This window comes from Equus caballus, chromosome 13 (assembly GCF_041296265.1).
Source record: "Equus caballus isolate H_3958 breed thoroughbred chromosome 13, TB-T2T, whole genome shotgun sequence".
Taxonomy (NCBI): domain Eukaryota; kingdom Metazoa; phylum Chordata; class Mammalia; order Perissodactyla; family Equidae; genus Equus; species Equus caballus.
The window spans coordinates 44,852,186-44,868,941 of record NC_091696.1 but is presented as its reverse complement, the minus strand read 5'-3'; the positions used below and the strand labels follow the sequence as shown (position 1 = coordinate 44,868,941).

The following is a 16,756-nucleotide window of genomic DNA, read 5'->3' as shown; positions in this document are numbered from 1 at the left end:
ACGAGCGAGTCAAGGTTAAAGCAGAGAGTGTGACTGCTTTTTAAACAGTAGCCCGGCTCTTCCCTCTTCCTCCTAGGCATCTATTTGCCAGGGGCTCGAAGGTGAATAAACATTTCTAGAGTGTCCTTTGTGGCAGGCGTTCTGCCCGGCATTTTTGCATCAGGAGCTCATTTCCACCTGTGGCAGTGTGTGATGGAGCTGCTGGTGTCCCTGTTTTACAGATGAGAAAACTGAGGCTCATTTGGTCAGTCACCTGGCCAGTGGGTGGCTCTGAGATGGATCTGGATCGGGCTCAGGTTGGCCCCTAGACAAGGCATGTTTTTGTTAGCATCGTCTGCCTCCTTCCTCCTGGTTCTCAAATTACTTAGCAGAGGTGTTTGAACAAAAGGATTCTTGTTGCTTCCTCGGAAGGTGAGTGGGCTAGGCCTGGGAGAGCCTGGAAGGTGAGCTTTCTTAGCTTGATTGTTTGACACCTCCTACAGATCCAGACAGAATCCCGGGGCCTCGTCACCTGTCCTTCCCTTGCCTGCCCCCTCTGGCCACCAGTCTCTTTCCCTCTCCTTTTCTTCTCAACCAAGATTCTTCCCAGAGTGGCCCGCCTGGTGTCTGCACACTCCTTTTCCTGGCCACTGCCAGCCTGTGCCTTCTCCCCTCCCCACTGCACCACTGAATAGGCTCAAGGAAGCCCGCTCAGCAGGCTGCCTCTCCCAGGTGCTGAGGCCGGGGCACCTTGGCATCTCTTCCCAGGCCACGAGCACCATGAACTCTTCATGAACAGCTGGCTGGGGCCGCCCGGCTGGCGCAGCACCACCCCCCTGACTTTCTGTGTGCCGGCTGCTACCTGGGGATCTGGCCAAGCACATTGTGTCCCAGGGCACCACCGCTGTCACCAAGCACACCGGCTCCCAGTGACCTCGGCCTTGACAGAAATAAAGGGTGAAAGCCGGAGCTCCGTGCTGGCCTTCCTCCCATTCTCCTCTCTTCCCAAGTGTTCTGGCGAACTCCTGTTAACGTTCACAACTCAGTTCAGTCATTTCCTTCTCCATGAAGCCCTCCTGAGCTCCCCACCCCCGACCTGGCAGAGTTCCCCACTCCTTCCTCCATGCCACCATCGCCCCTCTTTCTCCCAGTGTCCGCGTGGGACACACCGCAGCACCCGGCCTGCTCCTGGCTGGCCCATGAGCTCTGCGAAGCTGTGGCCCGTGGCCGCCTCGCCCTTAGCCCAGCACTTGGCATTGAGTCCGGGCTCAGTGAGTGAACGGTCAGTCCCTGGTGACTGCAGAGCCCAGCTTCCCGAGTTGTCTGCTTGCTCCTAGCTTATCCTGAAGGCACTGTGACGACCTGCCTTTATTGACAATCCTCTAGGTAAACGTCCTTTTAGATTGAGGGATAACATAAATAAAGTGCATAAAAGGGCAGTAATCTGAGGCATACCGCTTGCCGGCTTTGTACTTATGATCACATTTGTGCGTAATTCAGTCAAGACAGAAAGCACTTCAGGCATGCTATACAGCTCCTCGGTCTGTGACCAACCCTCCCGCCCCTCCCCCTGGCTCATCACCACTCTGACCTCTAGAGGTGCCCTTTTACAGGTTTCTTCTTTAATTGTGGTAAAATACATGTAACAGCATTGACGGTGGATTAACCCTTTTTAAGTCTACAGTTAGTGGCATTAGGGACCTTTTTTAAAGGTGTTCTTTGCATTTAAGTAGCTCTGCTAGTACTTTCTTGGGGTAAAACAACTGAATGATACAGAAACGGCGAGAGTAGAAAGTGAAAGTTCGCCCAACCTCAGTGTCGTCCTCAGAAGGAACCACTGTTTTCAGTTTGTGTATCCTTCCAGATCTTGCTCTGTGTCCTGTCATGCCAATATCCATCAACACAGGAAAAAGTGATAGCTATGTACATATTTTAAATCCATCGTTTTGTTTTTTACCCGTAAATAGAATCCTTGCTTCTTGATGGCTTGCAGCTTGCTTCATCGCGTGTGGTTTGTGTCCGGGACTGTCTGAGAGGGGGCACGTCGACCCCGTGGAGGACGCTCGGTCTGACATCTCCGGCATCGGCCGCGCTGCCTCCCCTCCTTCATGCAGACACCCCGGCCACGTGTGTTTCTCTCCTTCCTCCTGTCCCCGTGCTCCCAACCCCTCTTGCTGTCCTTGCAGAGCCTGCTCTCAGATCCGGCAGCCTCTGAAAGGCCTTAGTTATCGCTGACCCCCAAAGCATCACCTTCTCGAGTGTGTAACTTTGAAGCAAGGACCAAAGCTGTAAGTTGAAGGGCTGAGGCTGGTGGAAGGTGTCATTAACCAGCAGTCAGGGGCAGATGCTTTAGGGAGCATTTAGGCCCTTGGGCCATCCCTGAAATCGTATTGCTGGCCTTCAGCTGGCCCTGACCCCAGAAGCCAGCCTAAAGGTCCAGCTACCGAATCCCAGGTCTCCCCCTGCCTCCCCCAGTTGGGTCCCTGGCAGAATCTGTGCAGTCAGCAAGCAGGGCCGAGTACCTCCACGCTTCTGCAGCGCAGGCTCCAGGTCCCTGGGAGATGAGCTCCCGAGCTTGTGGCATTTGGGAGACACAGACCTGTTTGCAGAACACTTTGCTCTGGGGCGTGCGTGTGTGCTTTCTTTAGGGGAAGATCTGGTTTCTGACCCTGAGGTGGGCTTTCCCACTTCTTTTGGTGACTTTCACAGCACCCGCCCTTCCCCTCTGCTCAGCCCAGCTCCCAAAGAGGTCGGGCTCCTCTTTGCTTCCCTCCCTCCCTTTTCTTCTTTTTCTGTTGTTCTCACCTTCACTTTGGATGCAGTCCCGTGCAGGCAGCAGCCCATCAAGGCCGTGCCCTGCTCCAGGCACCTGGTTTAGTGTTGAGAACACAGTGGGGGCAGAAAGGATGGGATCCCCCCCCCCCAATTCTCCTGGGGGCTTTCCCTCCGGAACATCGGTATTGCCCAGGGTGACGCAGGATTCCTGGGAGGCCGGCAGCCAGGAGGCTCTCGGCAGGAGCAACAGGAACGAGCACGAAACTCTGCTCGCCTTTCCCAGCCAAGCTCTATCCGCTTCTCACGGGAACTGTGGGATTTTGGTGGTGGTAGTAGTATTAAGAAAAAACATCAGGTCGTTCAAACAGAGAAGAAGAAAACAGAAAGTAAAGTCCACAGTTGATCCTTGTTGAATTTTTAAAAAAGTTAATTTGCATACATGATTAGAAATTTCAAACCAAACGGAGAAGTATAGAAATGAAAAGATACAAGTGCACTTGTGCAGGCGTACACACACAGCACCACCCGCCTTCTTTCTTTCCCCAAAGATGAAATGTTAATATGCTCTTATGCGGCTTTCCCGGAAAAGTTGTTTCCATCGTCACGTGTAGCCTTTGCAAAGCTTTGCCTGAGAGGGAGTGGCTGTGTTCCCTGTTCATGCTTTGTCATCCTGGGGCAGTTTCTGCATCAGTATATCTAGGTATAAAAAGACCTCAGTCTTTTTAACATCTACGTGGATTCCCGCTTTGCGGACAGACCATAATTACCTAACCAGTCCCCTATTGATGGACATTTAGGTTATTTCCAGCTGTTTCCTGGGTAGGTTGCATTTTAAAGGTTGAAATTTCCCCGGTAAGCCTGCCATCCCCCCGCTTCTCCGACACCTGATCATCGAGAAAAGCAGATCCCTTTGGAAAGTTCTCAAATTCATTTTCACCGTGATGTTTTTTTTGATGTAGGCAGGGAGAGGAAGGTAACTGCCATATGTTGGATGCTTGCTGTGTCACCACACTCTGAAGGCACTTTATGTCCATGATTCTGCTTAGTTCTAGAAGGCCAGAATCCCTTGCCCCACGTTTTAGACGAGGAACCTGAAGCTCAGAGAGGCCCCACAGCTCATGTAGGGTTCAGCTAGGGTTCCCACTGTTCTGACCAGCCCTGGACCTTGTGCCCTCTTTCACTTCCCTTAGTTCTGCCGGTTGTTCCGTACAGCTGAGTCCTTACAGAGCTCAGGGAGAGGTTTCTACATCCATCCGTGTGAATTTCTGCTCATAACTTCCAACTGGGTGACGTTTTGTTCTGTTTGGTGTTGGTTTTCTCTTTCTGAAAGCTTCGATTGCATATGGCATGCTCTAAAATTCACTGGGAGTAAGTGGTGATCAGAGGAAGCGGTCGCTGCTTCTTGGGGCCCTAACTTACTGGGGCCGAGTCCTTCAGGAGATGGTGAGGGAGGCATCCGGGACTGCGTTTGATCACACAGCATCCTAAGTGGGCTCTGATGGATGCTGTCTGTCGAGCCGTGCACGCTGGGAATGCGCCCATCTCTGGGCTCTTGGTCGTTGGCGTCTGTAATGCACTATCTGGGTTTCCTGGACAGTAGAATCATGTCTCAATTTATCTGTCATTTTTGTGGATGAATAATCCAAAGTGGGTAAATAAAAATTAATGTTTAGATTTGGATGCTAATTTAGCTTTCAATTAGGTTTTGTTTTGAGCGTTATTTAAATTAATCTGTGTTCTTTGAGCACATTCTGCTTATTGTCCAGGTACAGTGGCCCCAAGAATACAGTTGGTGGTTGTTTCGGGTAAATTCAGAACATGGATAAATCAGATCAAGATAATGGAAAAGTTTACTTTAAAAGTGTTTGCTTTTTCTGATGACAAAATGATGTCTGAACATCATCCAGACCCTGGAAAGAGAACAACACTTCAGTCGGAGTCCTGTCCCAAACAAATCAGACAGTTTTCTTTTGTCTTTGCTCCTTTCTAACCTGGCCCATGGCATGTAAATACTTTCTAAAGAGTGCTAAATATGGAACTGAATTTGGGCGACTGGTGAAACCCTATTATTTTAGGAAGATCTTGAGCTATGGGCGAGCTTCCATTTAAATTCTAACTCTGCAGCTCAGCAGCTGTGTGACACTGGGCAAGTCACTTAGCCCTTCTCCGCCTCTATTTTCTCATCTGTAAAATGGGACTGATAATCCCTGTGTCTCGTGGTTGTTATAAGGACTGATGCAGCCATGTCTTCCACAATACGGGACATGAACCACGGGTGGCATGCCCCTTTTCACTTCTTAGAAGTCCTCTGACTTGTTCTGGGATAAACTTCTTCCTCTACGGCAAGCTGATCTTTAACTCATCACTGATACTTGCCAGGCTCCCCTTCTAGAGAGATCCAGCACTTGGCCACATCCAATACACCATGCTTTTTCTTTTCTGTTATTTATTTTTATCATAGCAAGGTATACTGGTGTTTTATTTCCTGTAGTGATATGCAGTTTCTTTTAAAATAAATTTATTTCAGCTAAATGAGAAGTTACTAAGAACATCAGTGTGCTGTAGTTAAGACATAAACTGTGCAGATAGTGTATAGGTTTGAATCCCCACTCTGCTGCCTCCTGGCTGTGTGACCTTGGGCAGGACACTTAAAGTCTCTGACCCTCAGTTTCCTTGTTTGTAAAATGAGGATAACAACAGTACCATCTGGTGGGGTTGTTGTAGAGTTTACGTGAGATAATATAGTCAGAGCCCTTAGAGTAGCATCTGGCACACTCGGAGTACAGGCACACCTCGGCGATATTGCGGGTTCAGTTCCAGACCCCCGTGATAAAGCGAATATCGCAGTAAAGCGAGACACACAAATTGTTTTGGTTCCCAGTGTATATAAAAGTTAAGTTTACACTATACTGTAGTCTATTAAGTATGCAATAGCATTATGTCTAAGACAACAATGTACATACCTTAATTAAAAAATACTTTATTGGGCCTGGCCTGGTGGTGTAGTGGTTAAGTTCATGCACTCTGCTTTGGCATCCCAGGGTTCATGGGTTCAGATCCCATGCATGGACCTAGCACTGCTTGTCAAGCCGTGCTGTGGTGGCGTCCCACATAAAATAGAGGAAGATTGGCACAGATGTTAGCTCAGGGACAATCTTCCTCCCCCACCCCCACCCCAAAAAAATACTTTATTGGTAAAAAGTGCTGACCATCTGAGCCTTCAGCGAGTTAGAATCCTTTTGCTGGTGGAAGGTCTTGCCTCGGTGTTGGTGGCTGCTCACTCCTCAGGGTGGTGGTTGCTGAAGGGGGGGGCGGCTGTGGCAGTTTCTTAGAATAAGACAACAATGAAGTTTGCCGCACCAGCCGACTCTTCTTTTCACAAATGATTTCTCTGTAGCATGCGATGGTGTTTGAGAGCATTTTACCCACAGGAGAACTTCTTTCAAAATCGGAGTCAGTCCTCTGGAACCCTGCGTCTGCTTTAGCAGCTAAGTTTATGTCCCATTCTAAATTCTTCATTGTCATTTCAACAGTCTTCTCAGCATCTTCACCAGGAGTAGTTTCCATCTCAAGAAACCGCGTTCTTTGCTCATCCTTAAGCAGTAACTCCTTGTCCATTAAGGTTTTTGTCATGGGATTATAGTAGTTCAGTCACGTCTTCAGGCTCTACTTCTCAGGCTTCACAGACCTGGAGAGAGTCAGGGCCTTGCTCTGGACCAGGCTTTGGCTTAAGGGGATGCTGTGGTTGTTTTGATCTTCCATCCAGAGCACTAAAACTGTCTCCATATCAGCAGTAAGGCTGTTTTTCTTATCCTTCATGTGTTCACTCAAGTAGCACTTTTAATTTCCTTCAAGAACTTTTCCTTTGCGTTCACAGCTTGGGTAACTGGCGCAAGAGGCCTAACTTTCAGCCTGTCTTGGCCTTTGACGTGCCTTCCTCACTGAGCTTAATCATTTGTAGCTTCTGATGTGAAGTGAGAGGCATGTGCTCTTCCTTTCACTTGAACACTTGGAGGCCACTGGAGGCTTATTAATGGGCCTAATTTCGATAGTATTGTGTCTCAGGGACTCGGGAGCCCGGAGGAGAGGGAGAGAGACGGGGGAACGGCCAGGTAGGGGAGCAGTCAGAACACACACGTTAATCACCTGTTTGCTGTCTTACATGAGTGCGGTTCGTGGCGCCCCAAAGCAATTACAATGGTAACATCAAAGATCACAGATCACCATAAAAAACAGAATAATAATGAAAAGTTTGAAGTATTGCGAGAATTACCAAAATGTGACACAGAGACACGAAGTAAGCAAATGCTATTGGAAAAATGGTGCCAGTCGACTTGCTGGATGCAGGGTTGCCACAAACCTTCAATTTGTAAAAACCGCAGTATCTGTGAAGCGCAGTAAAGCAGAGCGTAGTAAAATGAGGTATGCTTGTACCATAAAGTGTTAACCGGGAATGTTTTTCTTGTGCAAATGACTGATCCCTGGGAGGCGCAGAGCTGGTGTAGGTCAGTAGGTCAAGTGCAGAGTTTCTGACCAGGATGGTGGGCGATAAATGGTAGCTGGTGCTATTGTTTTGGTTATTTAATAATGATGATGTTGATAATAGTCATAATAATCAACTAGGAGGTAGCGTTTGTTGTTCTGGAAATTAATGTCCTGGGGGAGAAAGTCTCAGGCAGCTTGCTAGGATCCAGTGAGATCCCAGGGTTCAATTCCATCTTTTGTCTTGGTTCCACTTGTCTAGGCCAAGCCCAGCATTCGGTGCTTCATTAAACCCACCGAGACGCTGGAGCGGTCCCTTGAGATGAACAAGCACAAGGGCAAGAGGCGAGTGCAAAAGAGACCCAACTACAAAAACGTTGGGGAGGAAGAAGATGAGGAGAAAGGGCCCGCCGAGGATGCCCAAGAAGACGCCGAGAAGGCTAAAGGTACAGAGGGTGGTTCAAAAGGCATCAAGACGAGTGGGGAGAGCGAAGGTGAGTGCGCCTGCGAACGCTGCCCTGCCGCCCGCGCTGCGAGCCAGGCTGTCACTTGTGTCTGGTCCCCCTTGTGTGTCAGCGGGTGCTTCTGTTCATCACCGACACCAGTGTACCTAATTCTATACAACCAGCCATTCAGAGGCAGCCATGGCAGATGGGTGCAAGACCCACCCTCATTGGATGGGTGACCTGGAGCAAGGTTCTTTACTCTTAATCCCATGCCTCAGTTTCCCCATCTGTAAAAAGAGGGTAACGAATAGTATCTACTTTGTTATTATAAGAATTAAATGGATAAATACACGTAACGTGCTCAGAACAGTGCCTGGCCTATGTGATAAGTGTTTCCTGCTGCTACTGTCACACCTAGTGTTATTACCATCATCTTTATCGTTACTGCTGCTCTTATTATTGCTTATAACCTGGAATTACGATTTTTGACAGAAGTCATTATTTCCAGGGCACTGAAGGAAGAAAACGGGCCCCTGTTTAATGAAATTATGTGCTTTTAATAAGATAACTTTTGTGGGATTCAGTTAATCAGATGTGATCCTCCAGGTTCTCACATTAAGATTTTTAAAGTCCCGTCTGCCTAGAGTGAGGTACACTTGTGTTTGGTGCATACGTGCTGAGTAAGCAGAATCGTTCAGCCCTCTTTTTGCCCTTGTTGGAATGATTCTGGTTTGTTCTTTACTTCCCTCTTATTTAGATGCTAAAACCTTCTCGATCTGGAGAGCATTGACTGCTCTGAGACTAAGTATGCTTGAACTGTGCAGTTCCTTGTGTCATGGGCGGGCTCCCAGCCACACAGATGGGGTGTCTGGCTGCAGCCCCGGGCACTGAGAGTGGGGGAAGTGATGGGGTGGAAATGGGGCAGGGGCTGTGCTTGCTGGAGGTGAGCTCTCACCACCCCTCCTGGGACAGGCACCGGCTCTCAGTGCCTGCCTGTGGTCTGCTGGGGGTGTGGGGGCACTTCCTGTCAGCGTCCTCTGGGCCCTGGGCTGCAGCAGCCACTCCAGAGCCGGGCCCATCCGCTGGGACTGTGTGAGTCCCCCAGTCCACGGCGTCTGGAGCTGGAGAACAGAGCAGCTCAGTAAATCAGTGACTGGCAACTCATTTGTGTTTGGGAATTTGCCACATTTCTGCAGCCAAAACCGGGCCCCGGCCCCACCCCGCTGGCCCATTCTGATTGTCTTGGCCGTTCCCAGGGAATGCCACGATCGCAGTCTGATCAGCGTAACCACAGCGTCTCTTGGGTGCCGCCCATCTCTCTTTTTAAGGCAGAGTCTCCAGCATGCTTTTATTTCTGTTCAAAGTGTGTAGCAAGTGTTGGGGTAGGAACTCTGTTTGGGCTTGGGCAACTTGCGCCAGCGTCTGTCACTTTGGGGGGAGGGGAGGGGCAAGCACAAGGTAAGCCACCCTTGTTTGCTGATTTGGATTGTTCTTTGGTTTTTTTAACTTGGAAGAAAGTTGTCTGCTTAAACCCTAGGTTTAGCTGTGCTGTAGCCACACTGGGGGATAAATGGACAACTTTACCCCATTTTGTACACTGTGTTCTCCTCAATTTTGTTTTGGAAAGATGCTACCTCTTTCATTCCAGTCCTTTTAAGGGCTGCTCTCTCATCACGCCTGGGCCCGTGACTAACCGTGGTGTGGACACAGGGCAGGCTGGGCCTCAAACACACAATCACATGAGTCAGCTGGGCGGCCCAGTCCTGGCGCACGGGGGCTTCAGTGGCTCGGCAAGCCTGCCATTCCAGCGGCCTGTTGGGGTTGGGTAAGGACCCCGTGCACACTGAGCCCACCAGCCCTGTGCAGGGGGCAAGGAGAGAACTATTCACCAGCCTCTGAAAACATGTTTTCCAGGTGGTTACTCAGCCAGCTTGTGCCAGACAGGGCCCTGGAATTTCCCGGAGGCCTGGCTTGGACAGTTGACGCTGACTTCAGAGCTCAGTCAAGCGTGGCTCTCAACGACCCCCTCGGCGTTTCGGTGCTCTCCTATTTTCTCAAACTCGTATTAGTCATTCCAAAATCTGATGGGCCTGTTGTCTTCGCACCCAGCTCGCCATAAATAGATACAACTTTCACAGGCCCGTCCAGCAGAAAGACACCTGACCAGGCAGCAGCAGGTGTATTCTGGAGCTTGTTGAGTTGTATCTTTGATCTCTTAGTTAGTCTCATGTTAGGAGGTGCGGCTGGTGGATGTTCTCTCCTTCGATTGTATCTGTGTTTGAGTGAAACCGCACAGCTGTTAATTCCTGTGACTTGGAAGGGTGTCAGGCATATTTTCTCATTCAGTTTCCAGCTGGAGGACAGTGTAGATGGGGGAGGTGCCTTGGAGCTGGGAGACTGACTTGCAGTCCTGTCCCAACATCTAGGTTTATTGTGGGCCTTGATGGTCTTCGTAAGCTCTGGACCTCATTTTTCCCATCTGAAAGTGATGAATGTAGAAAATATCATTCACATGATGACTTTTTTCTTAATGAGTATTTGTTAGGATCCTTGCATTTACAAGATTTAGAGATTCTACTCAGACTGGCTTAAGCAAAAAGGGTGATTATTGTTCACGTAACTGGGAGGCTTGGTCAGGGCTGGACCCAGGTGCAGAGATGACCTTTGGCAGCGCCAGGCTTGCTTCCTGCCAACTTAGCCACCAAGTAGAGAGGGAGCTGTTCCTTCCCGCTGGCTGCAGCAGAAGTCTGGGGGCCGTGCCGGTTGGTGCTGACAGGCCTGGCTTGTCCACCTGTAGAGGGATGTTCTGTGCCGATTGGCCAGGCCTGGGTCCTATGTCTTCACTCCCGTGACTCCCTCAGTCAACAGTGAGGTGCGCGCAGCAGAAGAAGGGCTCGTGGATGCTGGGCCAGCGGAAACAGCAGCTGCTCCCCTTGGAAGCCACACTGTTTCTGTGGACTCCTCATCCCCCTCAGGGCTTCTTCTCCCTTCCTGTTTTCAGGTGAATATGTGGCTATTTTCTCCTTGAAAATTATTTCTTTTTGGGCAAGCTTTTTGCATTGTCCCTGGATCTAGGGGCTTGTTGACAGCCTGGCTATAACAGACAGGCACAGGTGACTGTTGACTAAAGAGATGCTGGCAGCAGGTCCCCCCTGCGTACCCTGCCATCCCTATCTTAGTGGTGAAATCTTTACCTGACAAGGTGCTATAAAGCACAGGAGTGAAAAGGCATGTGGTCACAAGTCACAGTTTTGCCCTGACCTGACTTAAATGTGGCATCAACATGTTTTTCCTACAAGTGCAACACCCAGAATTCACAGCTCCTCCATGTGTAAGCCCCAACAAGGAAGTTGTGGGAAATGAGTGTGCACCCCGGGACCCTCCACTCCCATCCCCAGTTTGCAAAGAAATTGCTCTGCCTCAGGTCCCGAGTGATGGGCAACTCATTCTGAAACCAAGAAAATCACAGGGCCCTTAAGTCTGCAGAAATTGAATGCTAAGGAGAGGAAGAGGGCTGCCCCCGGCCCCATGGCCGAAGGAGTCTTCACTCGGATGCCCGTCCCTGTCGTAGCTCGCTCTGCAGCCTGAAAGGACTGTCTTCTCTTTTTGGATTCGCTTAGAGCACTGGCTTAATAAACAGACCTGAGACCAAAGAACAAATGTTTTGAACTTCTTGTTTGAAAACTAGAGTTGGGCTTTTGTTTTTCGCCTATGGAAAAAGAGAGTGTCCGTTCCACGGCCTGGCCCTCAAAGCCTGCTCTTTCCTGGAATCCCAGCAAGGGCACGGCGTGAAGGCCACAGCACTGACTTTGAACTTACCAGGGCAGCTGGGGGCTGGGGTGCCTGGGAGTCTGGAGCCCCAGCTTGGCCTTCTTTTGAAGTCTGCTGAAATGAAATAGAACCCTGGCCTCATTTCTGGCTCCTCCTGCAAAGCCAGAGGCAACCCCAGGCCCAGCAGTTTCCTGATTGGGATGAGCCAGGGACTGCCTATTGAGGGGTCCAAGTCTGAGTCTCAGACGCCTGAAAGGCTGCCCCTGAGCAGCTCTGTGACCCTGGGCAGGTCATTGCTTCTCCACTGGTAGAGGGGGCTTCATGATGCCCAGCCCTCAGGTCGTCAGAAATGAGAGCATCAGTGCCTCAGCATTTGGTGCTTGACGCAGGAGCCCTGAGTGGGAACCCTGGCCAAGAAGGAGAGCAGAGTGAGGAGCTCGAAGAGAAGGGGCGTGTGTCCTTGGTTGAGGGGACTCTGTGCTGGGGCACCTGGCGAGTTTCTGTTGGGCCTGTTTCTCTGCTAATTTCTATAATGAATACATGAGGTGGGTGAGCGCGTGCAAGCATGTGTGTGTTTGAGAGTGAGTGAGACAGCAGGATGGGAGAGAGGAGAAGGATGGGTAGGCTGGCCCACCGTTGTAGAGACATGTGGGAGTGCCAGCTTTCCAAATGGCCTTAACTGGGATAAAGGGAAGGATCGTAGGTGAGTTTAGACAAGTCCTCTGAAAAGCAACTTCCCAGAAAAACATTCTGAATTCAGTCTCGTGCTATTCAGTAAAAGATAACAGAAAACAAGGGAGGAGGTACCCCAAATACTCAGCACATACACACCCTGTGGTTGCCAGGTGCTGTTTGCCCCTTGCAATGCTGCTCCAAAGCCACCAGGAGCCTGCAGTCCTTCCTTTGTGTCCTGGGTTAGCAGCAAGGGCGTCTTTCTCCTCCTTCCCTAACCTTCTTTTCACGGCCTTCTTATGCTCCCTTCCCCTCTCTTGATTGTCTGTCCTCGCTGTGATTGCTGGAATGTAGAACACAGAGGGCAACTGGAAAAATTCTTGCATCTGTGAAGTCGAAGACTGTCAGGAGGTCATGCCTGCCATTTCCCCGAAAAGCACTTCATTTACCAAATGTTAATCAGATTAGATTGTACATCATCTGGGCAAGTTGATGAATTATTGGTGTTATTTAAAAGATCAGAGTGTCAGAGTATCGGGGAAGTGCATGGGTTTGGCCAGAGTTGTCATATTGAGAGGTGAAAGTTGACGTCCTTGGGTCCTGAGGGTCCTCAGGCCTCTCCTGTACATTCGCCTTGCTGTGCAGCCATCACCACCATCCAGCCCCGGACCTCTGTTCATCTTCCCAAACGGCCTCCATCCCCATTAAACGACTCTGCATTCCCCTCCCCAGCCCCTGGCAACCACCATTCTACTTTCTGTCTCTCCAAATTTGGCTGCTCCAGGGACCTCATATAAGTGGAATCATATAGTATTTCACCTTTTGTGACTGGCTTATTTTACTTAGCACAATGTGCTCAAGTTTCTTCCATGTTGCAGCTTGTGGCAGGATTTCCTGCCTTTTTAAGGTGGGGTTTTTTTTGGATCTACTACGTTTTGCTTACTCATTCATCCATTGACAAACATTTGGGTCGCTTCCACCTTTTGGCTATTGTGACTACTGCTGCTACAGACATGGGTGTGCGTATCTTCTGCTTTGGCGGTTTTCGTGGAAGTGATAGAGGCCAAGGAGGCCTGGGCATGGCCTGCTGAAGCCAGAGGAGCTGGAGATTTAGATTCTTGCTCCCAGGTCTGCAGCCTCACAAGCGCGTTCTTCCACTCCTGGAGGCTCGAGACTTCAGCTCTGTAATGGGATCATACCACCCGTCAGTCTGGGGTGCCGGAGCCTTCTAGATTATGGGCCATGGTGCCTGGCACAGGAACTAACACCACACCGGCGTTCGTTTATACAACCCAGCCGACGGGTAGCGCCAGAAAGCAGCCCACAGCAGCCAGAGGCAGAAGCTCCCCACCTAATCCCTCTGTGCCTCAGTTTCCCCTTCTGTCAAATGCAGAGATTCCGCCAGATCGGCCTTGCTCCAGCTGTGGAGTCTGGAGATGGTTTTAGGTGGGACAAAGAGGGCCTTAAAGCCCGTGTGGGAGGATTATCCTTGAGTGGTTTGCTCTGGGGGCAGCTCATGTGTGGTGAGCCTTGGGTCAGCACCTCTCTACGGTCCCTGATCTCCCTCATTTCCCTTTGTCAACGCACACAACGGGCCCAGCACCTTCCCGTTCATTCGTCATGTGCTTTTCACAGTTGCTTTCTGTTTATACTGGTTTTATGCTTATAGTAGTAATTTTTAAAAACTTTTTATTTGAAAATACTTTCAAATTCACAAAAAGTTGGCAAAACAAAAATAGTCTAAAGAGAACACCTGCTTACCCTTTACCCACTTTCACCTTTAACATGTTATATCATACACCATCTGCTTGCTTATTTGTATTTTCTCTCTCTCTGCGTGTGCATGTGCACACACACACACACACACACTTTTTTTTCAGGATAAGCTAGAACCGTCATGCTCCTTCCCTTCTGGAAGCTTCAGCGTGCGCTTGCTAAGAACAGGGTATTCTCTTCCATGACCACCATACAGTCGTCAACTTCAAAGTGGGTTTCTGTGGTCCCCGCTCAGTTTATCTTTTGGCCGAACCATGTCCTTCATGGCGTATTTCCTCCCTCCAGTGCCAGATCCACTCGGGCCAGGCACCGCCTTCAGCCGCCATGTCTGTCGAGCCTCCTTACTCTGGAACACGGCCACAGCCTTTCTTTCTCCTTTACAACATTGACGTTTTTGAAGAATCCAGGACCTCCCCCTCCTTTGTTTTAATAAAATGTTTCTCTTTCTGTCTTTGATGTTTCCTTGGATTAGGCTGAGGTTTTGCATTCTTGGCAGGAATACGGTGTAGGTGACGTCATGTCCTTCTCGGGGTGTGTCATCTGGAGGCACCTCGTGTCCTTCTGTCCCTCGTGGGTGATGTTGATTTTGGTCACCTGGTTAAGGTATTGCCCAGTTTCTCCACCATAGGATCACTTTCTCTTTGCTTTGCAACTCACCAGCAATCCCTGGGGGGCACTTGGAGATAATACAGATATCCTGCCCTCATTACAATTCCCCCTTAGACTCGGTGCCCATTGATGGTTCTTGATGGATCTAGTCAGGATGGTGGCAAAACATTGGTTTTCCAATGTCAGCACCTTCGTGTGTGAAAGTCAGCCCCCGGCATTCCACTGTGAGCAAGATTCCTCCCTTCTCCCCATTTATTTGTTTATCTATTCTTGGCACAGGCTCATGGATTCCAGTTTTTTACTGGTTCATATTTTATTACTGTATTTCAGCAATTTAGTGCTCAAGTTGTCCCAGATTTGGCCTTTGGGAGCCTTTTCGAGCTGGCTGCTCGGTCCTGGCCGTGATAAGCCCCCCATCCTTTTTCCAAGCAGTCCTTCTACTTCCTGGCGTAACAAGGTATTCCAGGTTCACCTTGTACCTGTCTGCCATCCCTGGGATGAGCTCTTACTCTGCAAAGCCTTGGTTCCTCTCAGTAGGCGATGGTATTGGAGGCCACAGTCTGAGCACCGGATGTGCTCATTGCTGCTGGGCTGTCTTGCTTTTTGCCCCTTTCAATGGACAGAGCTAGGAAATACATGCGAGGATATACACAAAATACACATTTATTCAAGCACGCATGTACATACATACAAACATGCATAGACATATTTTAGAAATCACAAGTTTGTACTAATATTTCCAATTCCGGGCAGTTCCCAGAGGGCTCTTTCCCGCCTCCCTCCATTCCAGAGTTCTGTGTCTCTTCTTCCACAGTGAACACCCTGGTTCCCAAAGACATCAGCACATTCATCTGCTCAATCCTATAATACATCTAAAATGCTTTAAGAATTGTTTATTGTTTAATGAGCAAAGAGTTGAGGATTGTTTGCAATTCTCCCCCCACCCCCCACCCCCAGAGCTTCACCTGCCCCCACACTGAGAGGGGAGAGTCAGGCTTGTGTTCATAAGCTGCTTGGGTTACTCTGTCCTGCCTGGCTTTCTTTTCCTCCTTCAGGTGAAGCAAATTTGAATATCTTCTTATTCGTTTGAAATAAATTTGGGTTCTTTTTTTTCCTCCCAGTTTAGGGTTCTCCCTTCCCATTCTTAATGATTTCTTTTTCAAAATATACAGAATATTAACAAACTCAAAAACATGCAAAAAGTTATGTTCAAAGAAGTGTCTCTCCTCCTATATTTCTTCCATCCCACTCCCCCCACCTCTTGTAGATAACCAACTTGATTATTTTCTAGAATATCCTTCCTGTGTTTCTTTTTATAAAAAGAAGCAGATTTATGAATGTTTTCTTATTTTCCCTTCTGTCTTAAACACAGGGTAGCACACTGTATGTATGTTCTTTGGCACTTTGCTCTCATCGCTTATTAGCAGTATCTCCGGAAATCACTCTATATCTGTTCACAGCAATCTTCCTCATTCCTTTTCACAGTTGCACTGTGTGTACCATAGCTTATTCAACCAGTCTTTACGCTTGGGCATTTAGGTAGTTTCCAGTATTTTGCAATTACAGATAACGCTGTAGTGAATACCCTGGTGTATGTGCATTTTCCTATTGTTGGAGGTGTATTTCCAGATAAATTCCTGCAAATTGGATTGCTCAATTGAAGCATAGAGTAGTGATTTCAAGTTTCCTTTTAAAATGTATTTAAGTAAAAAAAAAAAAAAAAACCAAAGTGGGGTAGTTCAAATAAAACGATGAAGTAAATAACAAGGAGTCCAGGCCACACACAGACATGGCAGAAATTGTGAAGGCCGGCAAATGAGTGACATCTGAGTAAAACGGCTAGATTAGTGCTGCAATCCCTTCAGACCCCAAAATAGAAACCTGGTTGGGGTGGGGGCTCATGGTATGGTAACTGAGGTTCAGACGGAGCCACCCTGGGAATTCATCATCGGATCCTGAGTCCTGGCCCCAGCGACCATCAGTGGGCATCTGTGTCCACAGGAGCCCACTGATGCGCTCGCCCCAGTGTGGCGCATGTGCATGCACCCTGGGAGGGAGCTAGGCTGCACCGGGGCAGGTGTGGTGTCAACAGGGCGATGTGGGCATAGGGACCCGGAAGGCTATGCAGAACCATGTCAGACGTTCTGGTGTGGCGTTAAAGAGGGGTTCCCTTTGACCCCGAATCACCAGGAAAGGTCAAATCCTCTTCGGCATCCTCTTTTAAAGATGGCTGTACATTCCATTTT

General features: G+C 49.1%; 1 protein-coding gene across 13 annotated transcripts in view; it reads left to right on the top strand.

Moving 5' to 3' along the window:
- Window positions 1–16,756, top strand: part of CLEC16A (C-type lectin domain containing 16A) — a 200,216-nt gene that overhangs the window by 44,186 nt on the left and 139,274 nt on the right. For 7 of the 13 annotated variants that reach the window (XM_001490219.7, XM_070231014.1, XM_070231022.1 and 4 more), the window contains one exon: window positions 7,499–7,682. In XM_001490219.7, coding sequence (XP_001490269.3) covers window positions 7,499–7,682 — 184 coding nt within the window. Of the gene's footprint in view, window positions 1–7,498; window positions 7,731–16,756 lie in introns of all 13 variants that reach the window. The other 6 variants (XM_070231013.1, XM_070231020.1, XM_005598915.4 and 3 more) reach the window with 1 other exon arrangement.